General features: G+C 39.8%; 1 protein-coding gene across 2 annotated transcripts; it reads right to left on the bottom strand.

The window, feature by feature from the left end:
- LOC119742672 (transcriptional repressor protein YY1-like) lies at positions 1-8,372 on the bottom strand. 2 transcript variants are annotated; one of them, XM_038218825.1, is made up of 5 exons: positions 7,776-8,372; positions 4,356-4,551; positions 3,103-3,163; positions 2,160-2,318; positions 1-1,206 (listed from the first exon to the last, which is right to left on the bottom strand). In XM_038218825.1, exons 1-5 carry the CDS (start codon positions 8,314-8,316, stop codon positions 1,018-1,020), a joined length of 1,146 nt encoding a protein of 381 aa, XP_038074753.1. In that variant the 5' UTR covers positions 8,317-8,372; the 3' UTR covers positions 1-1,017. The 2 variants fall into 2 exon arrangements, with proteins under 2 accessions (XP_038074753.1, XP_038074752.1); XM_038218824.1 differs by having other exon boundaries at positions 3,097-3,163.
- Positions 8,373-11,373: the final 3,001 nt, after the last annotated feature.

Raw genomic sequence — 11,373 nt, forward strand, 5'->3', positions numbered from 1 at the left:
ATAAGGGTCCCTCCATAACAGTTACGATTAGCATGTTGACCACTAACCCTCCAACTGATAGAACTGTCGCAAACCGTCAACAAAATCTATCCACTTCCTCTCCCACAGCTTTTGTACAGGCTGGTCACCAACTGCCTGAACCCCCATGGATTAGACCACGTAACTGTCATAACCTGTTGTAGGGGTTCAATAGATAGGGTGACCTTGAATACCGCTACAACTTGGGTAGCAGCCATCTTAGAGGGCAATGCCTTTGTTGTGCTGGAATATATGCATGAGTGAACCTTTTGTGCCTTCGTTGTCACTGAACTAAATCCATTATTGACAGGCGCTGAATCACCATATCTATCAATGTCAGTCAAAGCATGGTACCCTCAGTTTAACCAAAACTACCACAGCCTGTCAATTGTACCAATATGAGCCCAATTTACAGAACTGTTGAAACCTGTCACCTCATAGATCTTGACGGATAGGGTATCTCTCTCCATGAGAGAGAGGGGGGCTAAGAGAGTACATATGAAGTTTATACTTCTAAGTAGAGGTTGTATTAATGGTATCACCCAAAGCTATATGCAAAATATAGTTCAATGCTCACAGTTCAACCTCTCCTACTCCAATGGGAGGCACAGTCAGCAGAATGGAAGATGCCAAATCGCATTGATTTAATCAATTTTACAAAAATTCCGAGGTCTTGATATACAACACATAAACTGTGGACTACTCAACCCTTTGAAGTTTTTGGCAACGTTGATGACGCTGTGACTTTTAATAATGTGCCCATGGAATTTTGGAGTGCAGGTAAAGCAAATTTGTAATCAAGGCATAGATAAAACAGCCTTTCCAAAAAAAGATTTTGCTTTTGTGGAATGACAGTGTTTTCCTTCAAGAGCCAAGTATTTCCTTATATTGTTACTGTAAGAAAAGCCTGCTGCCTGATTTTAAGAATGTAAAACCTTGTGTACAATTGTCTGCACTGAAGAACAAATCGCGCTCGAAATTCTGGGAAGTTCTGGGGGTTCACATTGGGATAATGGGCTTGGCCTTCGCATGGGTCAAGATGTGGGACTTGAGGTTGGTGGACTGGGCGAACTTCTTGTTGCAGCCGTCGAACGGGCAGACGTAGGGACGATCCCCTGTGTGGATACGGACATGAGTGCGCAGATTGAAGTCCAGGGAGAAACGCTTGCCACAACCCTCGAACGTGCACTGTATGTAACAAACAGCAGAGGATACATGCATGGTTAGTTAGAGTTGTAATCAAGTCATCAAACTCATCACAAGTCAACCCATGTCAATTCAGTCTCAAGTAAAAGGACAAGCTGTTCAAATGAACTGTGACCAAAATGATTCCTTTGTCATTGTTCATTTATCATTAATTGTGACCTGCCTCGTGACCTGGGCCCAATTTCATGGTTCTGCTTACCACAGCATTCAACGCTTATGATCATCACCATTCTGTGCTAACAGCGCTAGCAAAAAAGTTGAGTGCTAACCCTGTAAGCACAGAATCCTTAGTTACAGGATGTACACATGCACATAAGCCAAAATTCCTCACTAACCCATGAAATACGCTTACTGTAAGGACAGAATTTTTTGCTACAGTAAGCAGGGAATTATCACTAACATTAAGCAGAGCCACGAAATTAGTCCCTGGTTACAACTCTCACTTTCTGAAATCTCTAAAGCCCTTTTTCACACGTCCCCCCACCCCCACAAATTTTTGTTTTACAAGATTTGAGAAACTTTACAGTTACATGTACAAGCGTCCATTAGCCCTTTTATTATTATTTCATACAACAACAACAAAACTTGAAACCCAGACAGTGTCCGACAAGCAAACACAAAGTATAAGTCTAAATGCAAAACAAGGAGCGATTGTGCCTAGTTCCCTGCAAAATTTTGGTAAGAACGTAACTTTGTTTGTAGTTCTCCTTGTCAATTTTGTGACTTTTTTTCCATTTCTAATTATTCATCTCATCCTAAATAAATATAAAAATCATGCTAGTACTCCAGGTCAAAACATAAAGAGTGCACACCATTAAATTAACACATTTTCCAACACTAGCATTATAAAAGTGGACAAAGATTTTCTTATTTTTTTTCAAAAGGAAAAGACGAAGGTACAAAATATATAGTTCCAACATGGGTGTCGTTATTACCTGGAATGGTTTCTCCCCTGTGTGCACCAACTGATGTCGTTTCAGCTTGGAGCTCTCAACAAAGGCTTTGCCGCACTCGGCGCAGACGTGGACGCGCGGCCCGTGGGTGTGCAGATGCTTACGCATGGCCGAGTTATCCCGAAACATCTTGGTGCAGCCCTGAAGGAAGAAATAACAAAGACCACAAAAAAAGCAACTCAGCAATCGTATGTTGTGTGTGCAGAGTGAGAAAATTGGTTTATGTTAAGAGATGAATGAGGAAGCGGGTTCTGGACACTTGTCGGCTGATATTAAGTACTGACATGAACTACTTCTTTCTCTTGGATTTTTTCTTTTTTGTATTGCCTCGTTTTTAGATTTATTCCAAAATGACAAATATAATATTCATTATGTTGGATAAGTACTGTGTAGCTAAATGTGCTACAAAAAGGGGAGAATTAAAAATATATAAAACTATTTAAACTAATGATGAAAGACATGAATATTTTTTCTAAATCTTAATGAAGAATTTCTGCAAATTGGAACTTGGTGCATCCATAAAAAATAATTACATATATTCAGCTGATAAATGGGAACAAGAGATTAACCCCAACAGAACTCAACCCATCAAACCCCAACAGCATGTATTGTTGGAATCTGTCAGGATGGGTACAGTACCCCTAAACTGACAGTCTTTTACATTGGGTTGGCACACCTCCAGAAACAAAGTCAGAAATATGTGTGTACTGTTTCCCATATGGTGTTGGAATTTGCCAGGATGGGTATGGTTCCTGGTAAATCATGCTAAGGGTTAGGGTTGGAAGATGTGTCCTCATGGTTGAAGGATTGAAGGGCCCATTGTGGTAAATAATCACAAAACAAATTAGAATGGGGCAGTAACAAGGGTTAAACACAAACAACGATTATAAACAAAAGAAAATAAAACGGAAAGACGTACATGTACCTTGTGCGGGCACGCTATGGTCCGCGGTAAATCATCATCTTTCGGCTTCTTCGGTTTTATTCTGAAAGAAAGAAAACATTTTAAAGACAGTTATGAATTATTGAAGAATGGTTTCTGTCTGGAGTTGTCACATGAATAAACTTTTTTTTAAATGGAATTTCTTTTTTAGGGAGGGAGTTCTTCCAAACAGTTAGGCAAAGCAATTTATTGAAATTAATTAGGATTTTTGAAAATAAGATCACTGGTCTCAATTTTCTTGCATCTAACCCCTCGGCCTTTTTGCTAGGATGCATCCTCAATCCTGCAAAATCCTCCAACTGCCTCCATGTACAAATTAGATACGGCCTCAATCCTCCCAAATCCTCTGCTATTTCTTGAATGTGGTTTTTGCAGGGGTGACCACTGCCTCAATCCTGCCAAATCCTCCAGCAATCACGGTAAATATGTTGAGGCAGAGCCAGTGACATCCTGGAGCAGTGTGGAGGATATCAAGTATAATCTAGGCATACATTTATGCACGGCTGAGCATGAACAACACAAGGTCCGGACTAAGACTATGACACAAGTGCATCCTCAAAAATCAGCCACACACTTTGGCCATATAGCCTCAATCCTGCAAAATCCTCCATTTTGCAAAGAGGATTTGGGAGGATTTGGGAAGGTTAGGGTTAAAACAAGGAAGAAGCCATTTCATTTGCATATTTCTGCTGGTTCCACAGGAGCCAGCCTTCAATCCTCTTTGCACCTGACTGACTCACTGACTAACTTACATACATACCACAGTCACTTGTAAAGCCTCACATTGGCCTGAAAATTGGACTTGGATGACAGCCTACACCCTTCTGACCAAATTGGTCTAGAATCAGCTTTAATAGGCCTGCCTTTCAATTTTCCTTTTCAAACCTCTCCACGTCAGCTCAAATTAAGACTTCAGAGGAGTTTTCACAGTTTTGCTATATATGAAAGCAGAAAATCTCAGATTAACTGGTCCCAGTCTTTTTGTCACTGTCCTCGGAATTCTACAAATGTACAACTGTACATGTCAATAACGAGTCAATCAATAACGAGTCAAGCAATCTCAAGTCAAGCCACAACTAACAAGCTGTTGAAATGAACTGTGGTACAGGTATTCCTCTGACACTGTACATTCACTGTTATTTGTGACCATACTTGTGACTGACTTGCAGATGAACTTCACTGCAACCACAGGGGGAAAAACAACTTGCTATAAAGTTTAGGGAATAGTTTACTACCTGGCGAATTCAGCCAGCTGTTTAGGGTCACTCAGGTCAATTCCAGGTATGCCTCCTGGGGGCAACTTCTTGCCGGTCAGGTACTCGGAGTAGTCTGGCGGCTGCTCATATGAACTGTGATGCCCCTGGTCCTGACTTGGAGACAACGCCTGCTGCGAGCCCAGGTCTGGATCATCCGAAAGATTCTTTTTGTCTTCTAAAATGCAAGAGAAAGACAAAACATACGGCATGTCAATTCCACGCCTTCCAGGAGTCACAAGTCCATTCAGACTCCAAACTGACACAGAAAACACAAACAAACAAACAACTAAACCGCAAAAAAAAAGGGGGGGAACCTGCATACCACCATTGATAAAGTATAGTGCTAGACCATAAAGTATCGTGTCTTTAAGAGGTGTAATCCTTCTCTCAGACATTTATATCATTCGCCAGATAAAATTTGTTAAGAGGTGTTCTGGAATGTATTCTTTGTGAACTGAAATTGGCTACTTCTGAAAGTTGGTGTCTCAAAATAGTGGAGTCAAATTTGGGACTGATTCTCTTTAATCCGACCTGGATTCACCCGAGCTACATGTAAATGCATATTTGCCATAACTGTAGTTTGTGCTTGACCTTGTAGTTGTACACATATGCAGTTTCCCTAAAGTTGACACGTGATTGAAGTGATACACACTTATACATCTACATACACAACATACAACAGGAAAATAGTACATGTAGGTGTGGTGTTTGTTGTTATTTGCTAATTTTGTTTGCTTCAGAATGTGGATGTGGTTAGAAGGGGAATGGTTCAAAACCAAGAAAAAATGTTCCTGCGATAGTACCAAGTTGCATGTCACTTCTATTTACCCACATCTTAAGTTAAACATTTATAAGTACATGCATTCTCGACTTTTCTCGTGCCAAAGTAAGAGTACATGTAGTGTTTTAGCCGGAGGAATGGCTCAAGTGGCATCTTTTGTAAGATATTTTAGACACACAAGTATCATGACGTCACTTTGACGGCTCTGTACAAAGTCTATGAGTAATGAAAATTTTCTTACAAAATTGGAAATGTTTGTCAGATCAGATTGGTTTTTTTTTCTCACATTTGCAATGACTAACAATCACTAAGGTCACAAAGTGGAATCAGGATGCAGCCTTCTACTTTACACTTTTCTACAAATGTACACACAAAAATGCACAAAGATTCAGCAGGTTCAACATTTCGTACACCCTTTTCTAAATGCTGATTAGAACCCTGAACCAGAGTGTTATCATGAATCAGCTGATGAAAAGGTCAGTCTGATAACAAAAACAATTCTAGGTAGATACATCTTTTTCATCATTGATACGGTAACTTTGTAAAAAAAAAAAAAAAAAAAAAAAAATTTTAAATATATTAGGCCAAAAAAAAATAAATATTCGGTCTCTGGTCAGACCAAAGTTCCGGAATTGACGCGGGGACGCGGCTTTTTTCTCTTTTTTTGGCTTTTTTTTTTTTTCTTCAAGCTTGGATTGTACAGACAAGGTGGAGTACTATTTTGCTTTTTTGGTGTCCTCATGTACATTGGTGTCCTCCGTTATTGGCCTTGGTGCTCTCGATCATTTGCCTTGGTGCAATTTCCCATTCCTTGGTGCTCTTTGGTAAAAAAAATTGAGGAGGTGCGGCAATAGAGGGCGCTGTTGGAGCTACTGCGGAACATTTTGGAAAAAAAAAAGATTGACGCGCATGATTAAAATCGATGCGCGCGCTGACCAGAGACCGACTTTTTTTTTTTTTTGGCCTAATAAACATCCACCTGAACGCATTGAGTCCAATACTACTATTGCTTATTTGTAAGCAGCTTGTTGATGTCAAGAAAATCTAAAAAGAAAAAAAAAACTGCACTGCAGTAAGCCTATTTTTTGATAATTTGAAAATAAAATTATTTAGCAGTCTTTCAATTGATTTCATTAAATTTAAATTTTTTATTCAAAATGTAACTATGCAGAACAAAATTTTGATTGAGCTTAAGGAAAAACAAATAGTTTACAAACTTGTGAAACAAACATGAGTGCATGACACAGAAGATTAATTCTGCTGGCGCGCATTCAGATCTATGAAACAAATACAGTGAACATGATTTACATAGAATTAGATCCTGAATTAATTGCAAAGAATCACGAGATATATGCAGAAATATCATAAAATACATGTAATCATGGTAATTAGATTTTCTATTTTCTTTCTGCTCTGCTTAAAACAATGTTTTGTTTGAAAAGAAAATTTAACCATGGAGGAATAACTCATACTAGTCATAGTAACTCCTTGTATAATTCCAAAGGCTCCATGCTTCAAAATCAACCTACATGCAAATGAGAAGAAGGCTAATCGTTTTATTCCATTAAAACATGGAGCTATATAACATAATTAATGAAGGTCAAACATGTTAAAACTTTTCCTGCAAAAAAAGGGCACAGACAGGCACATTGGTGAATAATGTGGTTTTTTTTTTTTTTAGATTTTAATGGTTGAACTGACATACCTCCATGAACTAACTGACACAACGTAACATTGAACGTTGCAACGAAATTACGAATCGTCTGATTTAGAAATTCGGTCATGTCGGTAGGGCCCATGCCGAAAACTAGATTGTACTTTGTAGAATGTCAGTTTCGGATCGAATTTACATGATTTACAAATCCGGAACCTTTCTGTTCCTAAATAAAATATTAATGTCTTGTTCTCAAGGCCTAGGTCTTTAACAAAGTAAACGTATTGGATTCTGATTTCGAGATCCGATTTGCTGGACAGATGGGTTGAAAACTCAACACGCTTACCACCCTACGTGTACGTTTTCTCCGACAAAATCCACGCGCCACACGAACAGCCGCCATCTTGGAATTTGACAAAATGTTCGATGCAAAAACTTTGCCCACAAATGACACCGTTGTTAATGACAAAAACCCAGCCAAAATGTACCCATATGAACATGGAAATATCCTCTCATGTGTGTAGATTACGATGGTATTTAGATTGGTAAAATGAAAGAACTTTTTCCACGACTTTTTAGAGCTCAAAATGTCCGACATTCCGAAGCTGCGCCATCTTGAATCGCCATTTTTAAGATGGCTGCGCCCATGCGAAAAACATGGCGAAAAACATGGCCGAAACTAACCAAATGGACAGGTTTTCACACAAAAACGATGTTAATCCTTTGACTTCAAGTTTCCTCAACCATGCAGCATTGATCTAAGAGCTACCTTTGATAAATTCTATCTTTCTTCGACACGAATTTAACAGTTTTTTCCTCCAATAACGCGGACGGGAGTCTCGAATCCTGACACGCAGACCAATCTGCAATGTTTAGGTTTCAAAACAAACATTTTAAAACTTTTTTTGAAACGGTATAGAAATTTTTTAAAAATCAAATTTATCGAATTAATTTAGACTCTTACCTGAAGCCCACATTGTGACCGAAAATTTTCCCTCCAATGTCTGGATTTGCACTTGCTTTTGTTCCCATTTTCTGCTGCCTCTCTCTCCACCATCGAACACGGATTCGCCGCTGGCCAGAACTCTCGTTCTTGATGTTTTCCTACCCTTCTTTCGCTTTGAAGTGCTTCCAAAGTGATCATCCAAATCGTTATTCGGAACAGGTACCGAATCTATGATATATGTAGATCCTCCGAAATCGTCAACATCTCCAACCACCTCTTCTCTTGTTTGCAAAACGATTTCGTCTTGGTCATCGGACAGCTGCTGAAGGGCGATCATCGGTTGCCCTTCGATCGTTTCAACAGTTTCTACCGTTGCCACATTTGCGATGTTGTCGACCGGGATTGTGACAATGTTCTCAGCCGGAATCGTTTCGATATTTTCCATTGGAATACTTTCAATTTCAACCTCGGTGACGGGGATTTCGACTTCTGAATAGCAGACGTCAGCCATCCCTGAATCAATTTCGGAAACATCCGCCATATCTGGATCGGACGCCATTTTTAGGAGCAGACTACAGCTTTCGTCTTTGCTGGGGGTCTAAACGCGGCCCTGGGTGGTGACGCAACTAATATGCATAATGATCGACCATTCAGAGCGATGGAAATAAGGATATTAATCATTTATAAGTCACGTGACATCCCAACTTTCAATAGCTTTACATAATTTTCCGAAATAAAAAGGCTTGAAAACGTAGAAAAGTCCCCTGCGGGAACTAGTATTAATGTTATGATGATCGACTCAATTTAACCGTTCGTTTGCGAAACACATATCAGGAAAGGGGCACACTTTCATGTGAATAGCAAAATGGCTGATTTGCCAAAAATCCATTTGATGCGCGCGCAGTGGCTTTTAGTTTTACAGCATATGACATTATTTTTCCATCAGTCTGAGCTCAGACTAGGTCAAACTTATGTACAGGCTCGGTCAGAACAATTCCTATATGAAGGGGGCCGTATCATAAGTCTGACGCCTCAGAGCTCCGACGCCTATAAGTCCGAAATTTCGGACTTATGGGGCGTCGGACTTATGAGCAGACCCCATACCGCCACCTAGCATTATGTGCACTGCACGCTTTTAATGTTTCCATCCATTCACAGAAATGATACAATAATTATTCCAGGGAGAAATCATCTATTTTACCGCGCACTATGGAACTCCATTAGGCCTACTCGTGTCTTGTTTTCCAGTTGATTATCATAGATCCAAGTTCAAGAACAATGTCAAAAAATGTAGCACTTTCAAAATCTAGGATATAAAAGCCCAATTCGTAGCTTTCATTTAGTACAAGAATCATTCAATCACTCATGTACTTATCAAGTTACGGGATTTTCAACACAACCACCGTTTTAAAATTCTGTCCACGGATCAAAAGAAGGTAAGTGTTCTTTCAGCAAAACGACAACAAATCACATAGGGCCAGGGATGTGTGTGAATAGTTTTCGTTTTGCTGAAAGAACGCACACCTTTTTTTTTGTGATCCGTGGATAGAACTTTAAGCGGTGGTTGTGTTTAAAATTCTGCAACTTGAAAAACACATGACGAGTTATTTGAATGGTTCTTGTACGAAGAGAAAGCTTATGAATTGGGCTTTCATTACGCTAGATTTTGAAAGTGCTACATGCACAACTTCACTAAAACAATAGTCCCGACATTTGGGTTCGCTTTTTTTTACTCACCCTGTATTTCCTTTTTTGTTCGGTGTCCCTTCTTCATTTCAGTTGGGGTTGCCCTCACGACACCTCGAGCGGCCCTTAATTATGGGGTGAAGCAAGAGAGAGGGGGAAAACAACTCTCACACATTATTTAGTTTGGTCGGCAAAATCATTGTTCCATGAATCGTGTTTCTGTTGGCAAATATGCCACAACTTACAGCCCCTCCCCCATTTACAAATAAACATGCAATGCAAATAAACATTGGTTCTTTTTGCATTGATTGCAACGCCTCATCATCCCTATATAGTCTATGTATAGGTCCATGATAATGTGAGCAGATTCGCTGATTAATTAGGCAAGACAACAGCCTCTTGACCTCTAGATTTTGACCAATCAGCGGGCGCTTTCTATATCGGGTTTTCGGTCATTCACCCGTTGCGCGTCATAGACAATGGATACAAAGAACCTGTGTCACGCGCTCTGTATCATGTTACGTGATATGCGCCCGGCTGTTGTATTACAAAACATTGCATTTGAATTGACCAATTAAACCATTAAGTCCTGATTTGGGAATAAAATGACGTCACGATTTAGTAAAGTCAACTCCGACTGACTGGCGCACAGCTTGCATGTATCTGCATGTCTATGCATATATCAGTGACGTTATACAGGAGACTTGGCTCCGTGAATAACGGGTGATACTCAGACAACATCATCCCTAACCATGCGTTGAAACGTCCTGGACTTCAAGACCCTAGCCACGCCCCCTCCTCCTTTGGAAAAACACTGGATTCACTTCTCTCTGGGTTCCCCCTGGTGCCTCCCCGATCACGTCAACACATGGTTCTCCTCTTCTTCTCGTAGCTGTTTTTCGAGCCTGGTCCAGAACACCCTAGCCACGCCCCCTCCTCCTCCTTTAGAAAAACCTGGATTCACTTCTGTTTGGGTTCCCCGGCCCCTCCCCGACACGTCATCAACACATGATCTTTTTCTTCTCGTAGCTGTTTTCAGAGCCTTTCACATGGTGTATAGTCCTCCCAGTGCAGTGATACCGTTCCTTTGCGCAGCTCAGTAGGCCGGCATGTTTTATTCCTTCAAATGTGCTATTGCACGAGCAAATACCTTGTTTGCACGCAATCGTCATGGGGTACGGTCACATTGGAGCTAACGCTAGCCGCAGCTCAACAAAGCTATAACTATTTTTATACCGCGCATTGAAGTCAGAGTTTTAACCTATTATGCATAGACTACATCCCCAGACATGCAGGATATCTAAAAAAAATAATTCTTGAGATTCAAAATAAATAATTTTAAGCTTTATATATACGATGCTAGGCTATAGACCTTTATATTGCTGTCACCATTCCAGTCATGTTCCCTGTATCCAATCACAGTACTGAATGATAATGGTTTTTGTGCAAAAAGGAAACAGACTTTTTTTCCGTCCAGCCTCGCTTTGGTTACGTTGATTTGAAAATGAATGGGAAAAATCAAGATGACCGCAACATGATAATGGTCTATTGCCGCAGGTTCAAATTCCATCCGCCAATTAAAAGTAGTACACAGTGTATATATTGTTGGTTGTATTTGATTTTTTTTTTCATACTTTATTTAGCATTTATTATAGGTTTTCTCGGTCAATTTAGGCAAATGAGCAGCCAATTAATTTTCGTGCGTTCGAATTGAAGCTATTTTGCCTCTCCAGTTGTTACTGCGTTTCAAATTCAGAATTCGGTCATTCAATTTCGTTTTGAGGCATTCAAATTCCTTTAGCACTGTGTTCAAATTAGCATATCGTCATTCTTTTTCGTGACACACAATCATCATTCAATTTAGTAAAGCTGGTTCTACTGGAGATTTTACTGATTTAATTTTTTTCAATTTCGTAAAGAGGCAATCAAT

This window comes from Patiria miniata, unplaced genomic scaffold, assembly GCF_015706575.1.
Source record: "Patiria miniata isolate m_02_andy unplaced genomic scaffold, ASM1570657v1 HiC_scaffold_6, whole genome shotgun sequence".
Lineage (NCBI taxonomy): Eukaryota > Metazoa > Echinodermata > Asteroidea > Valvatida > Asterinidae > Patiria > Patiria miniata.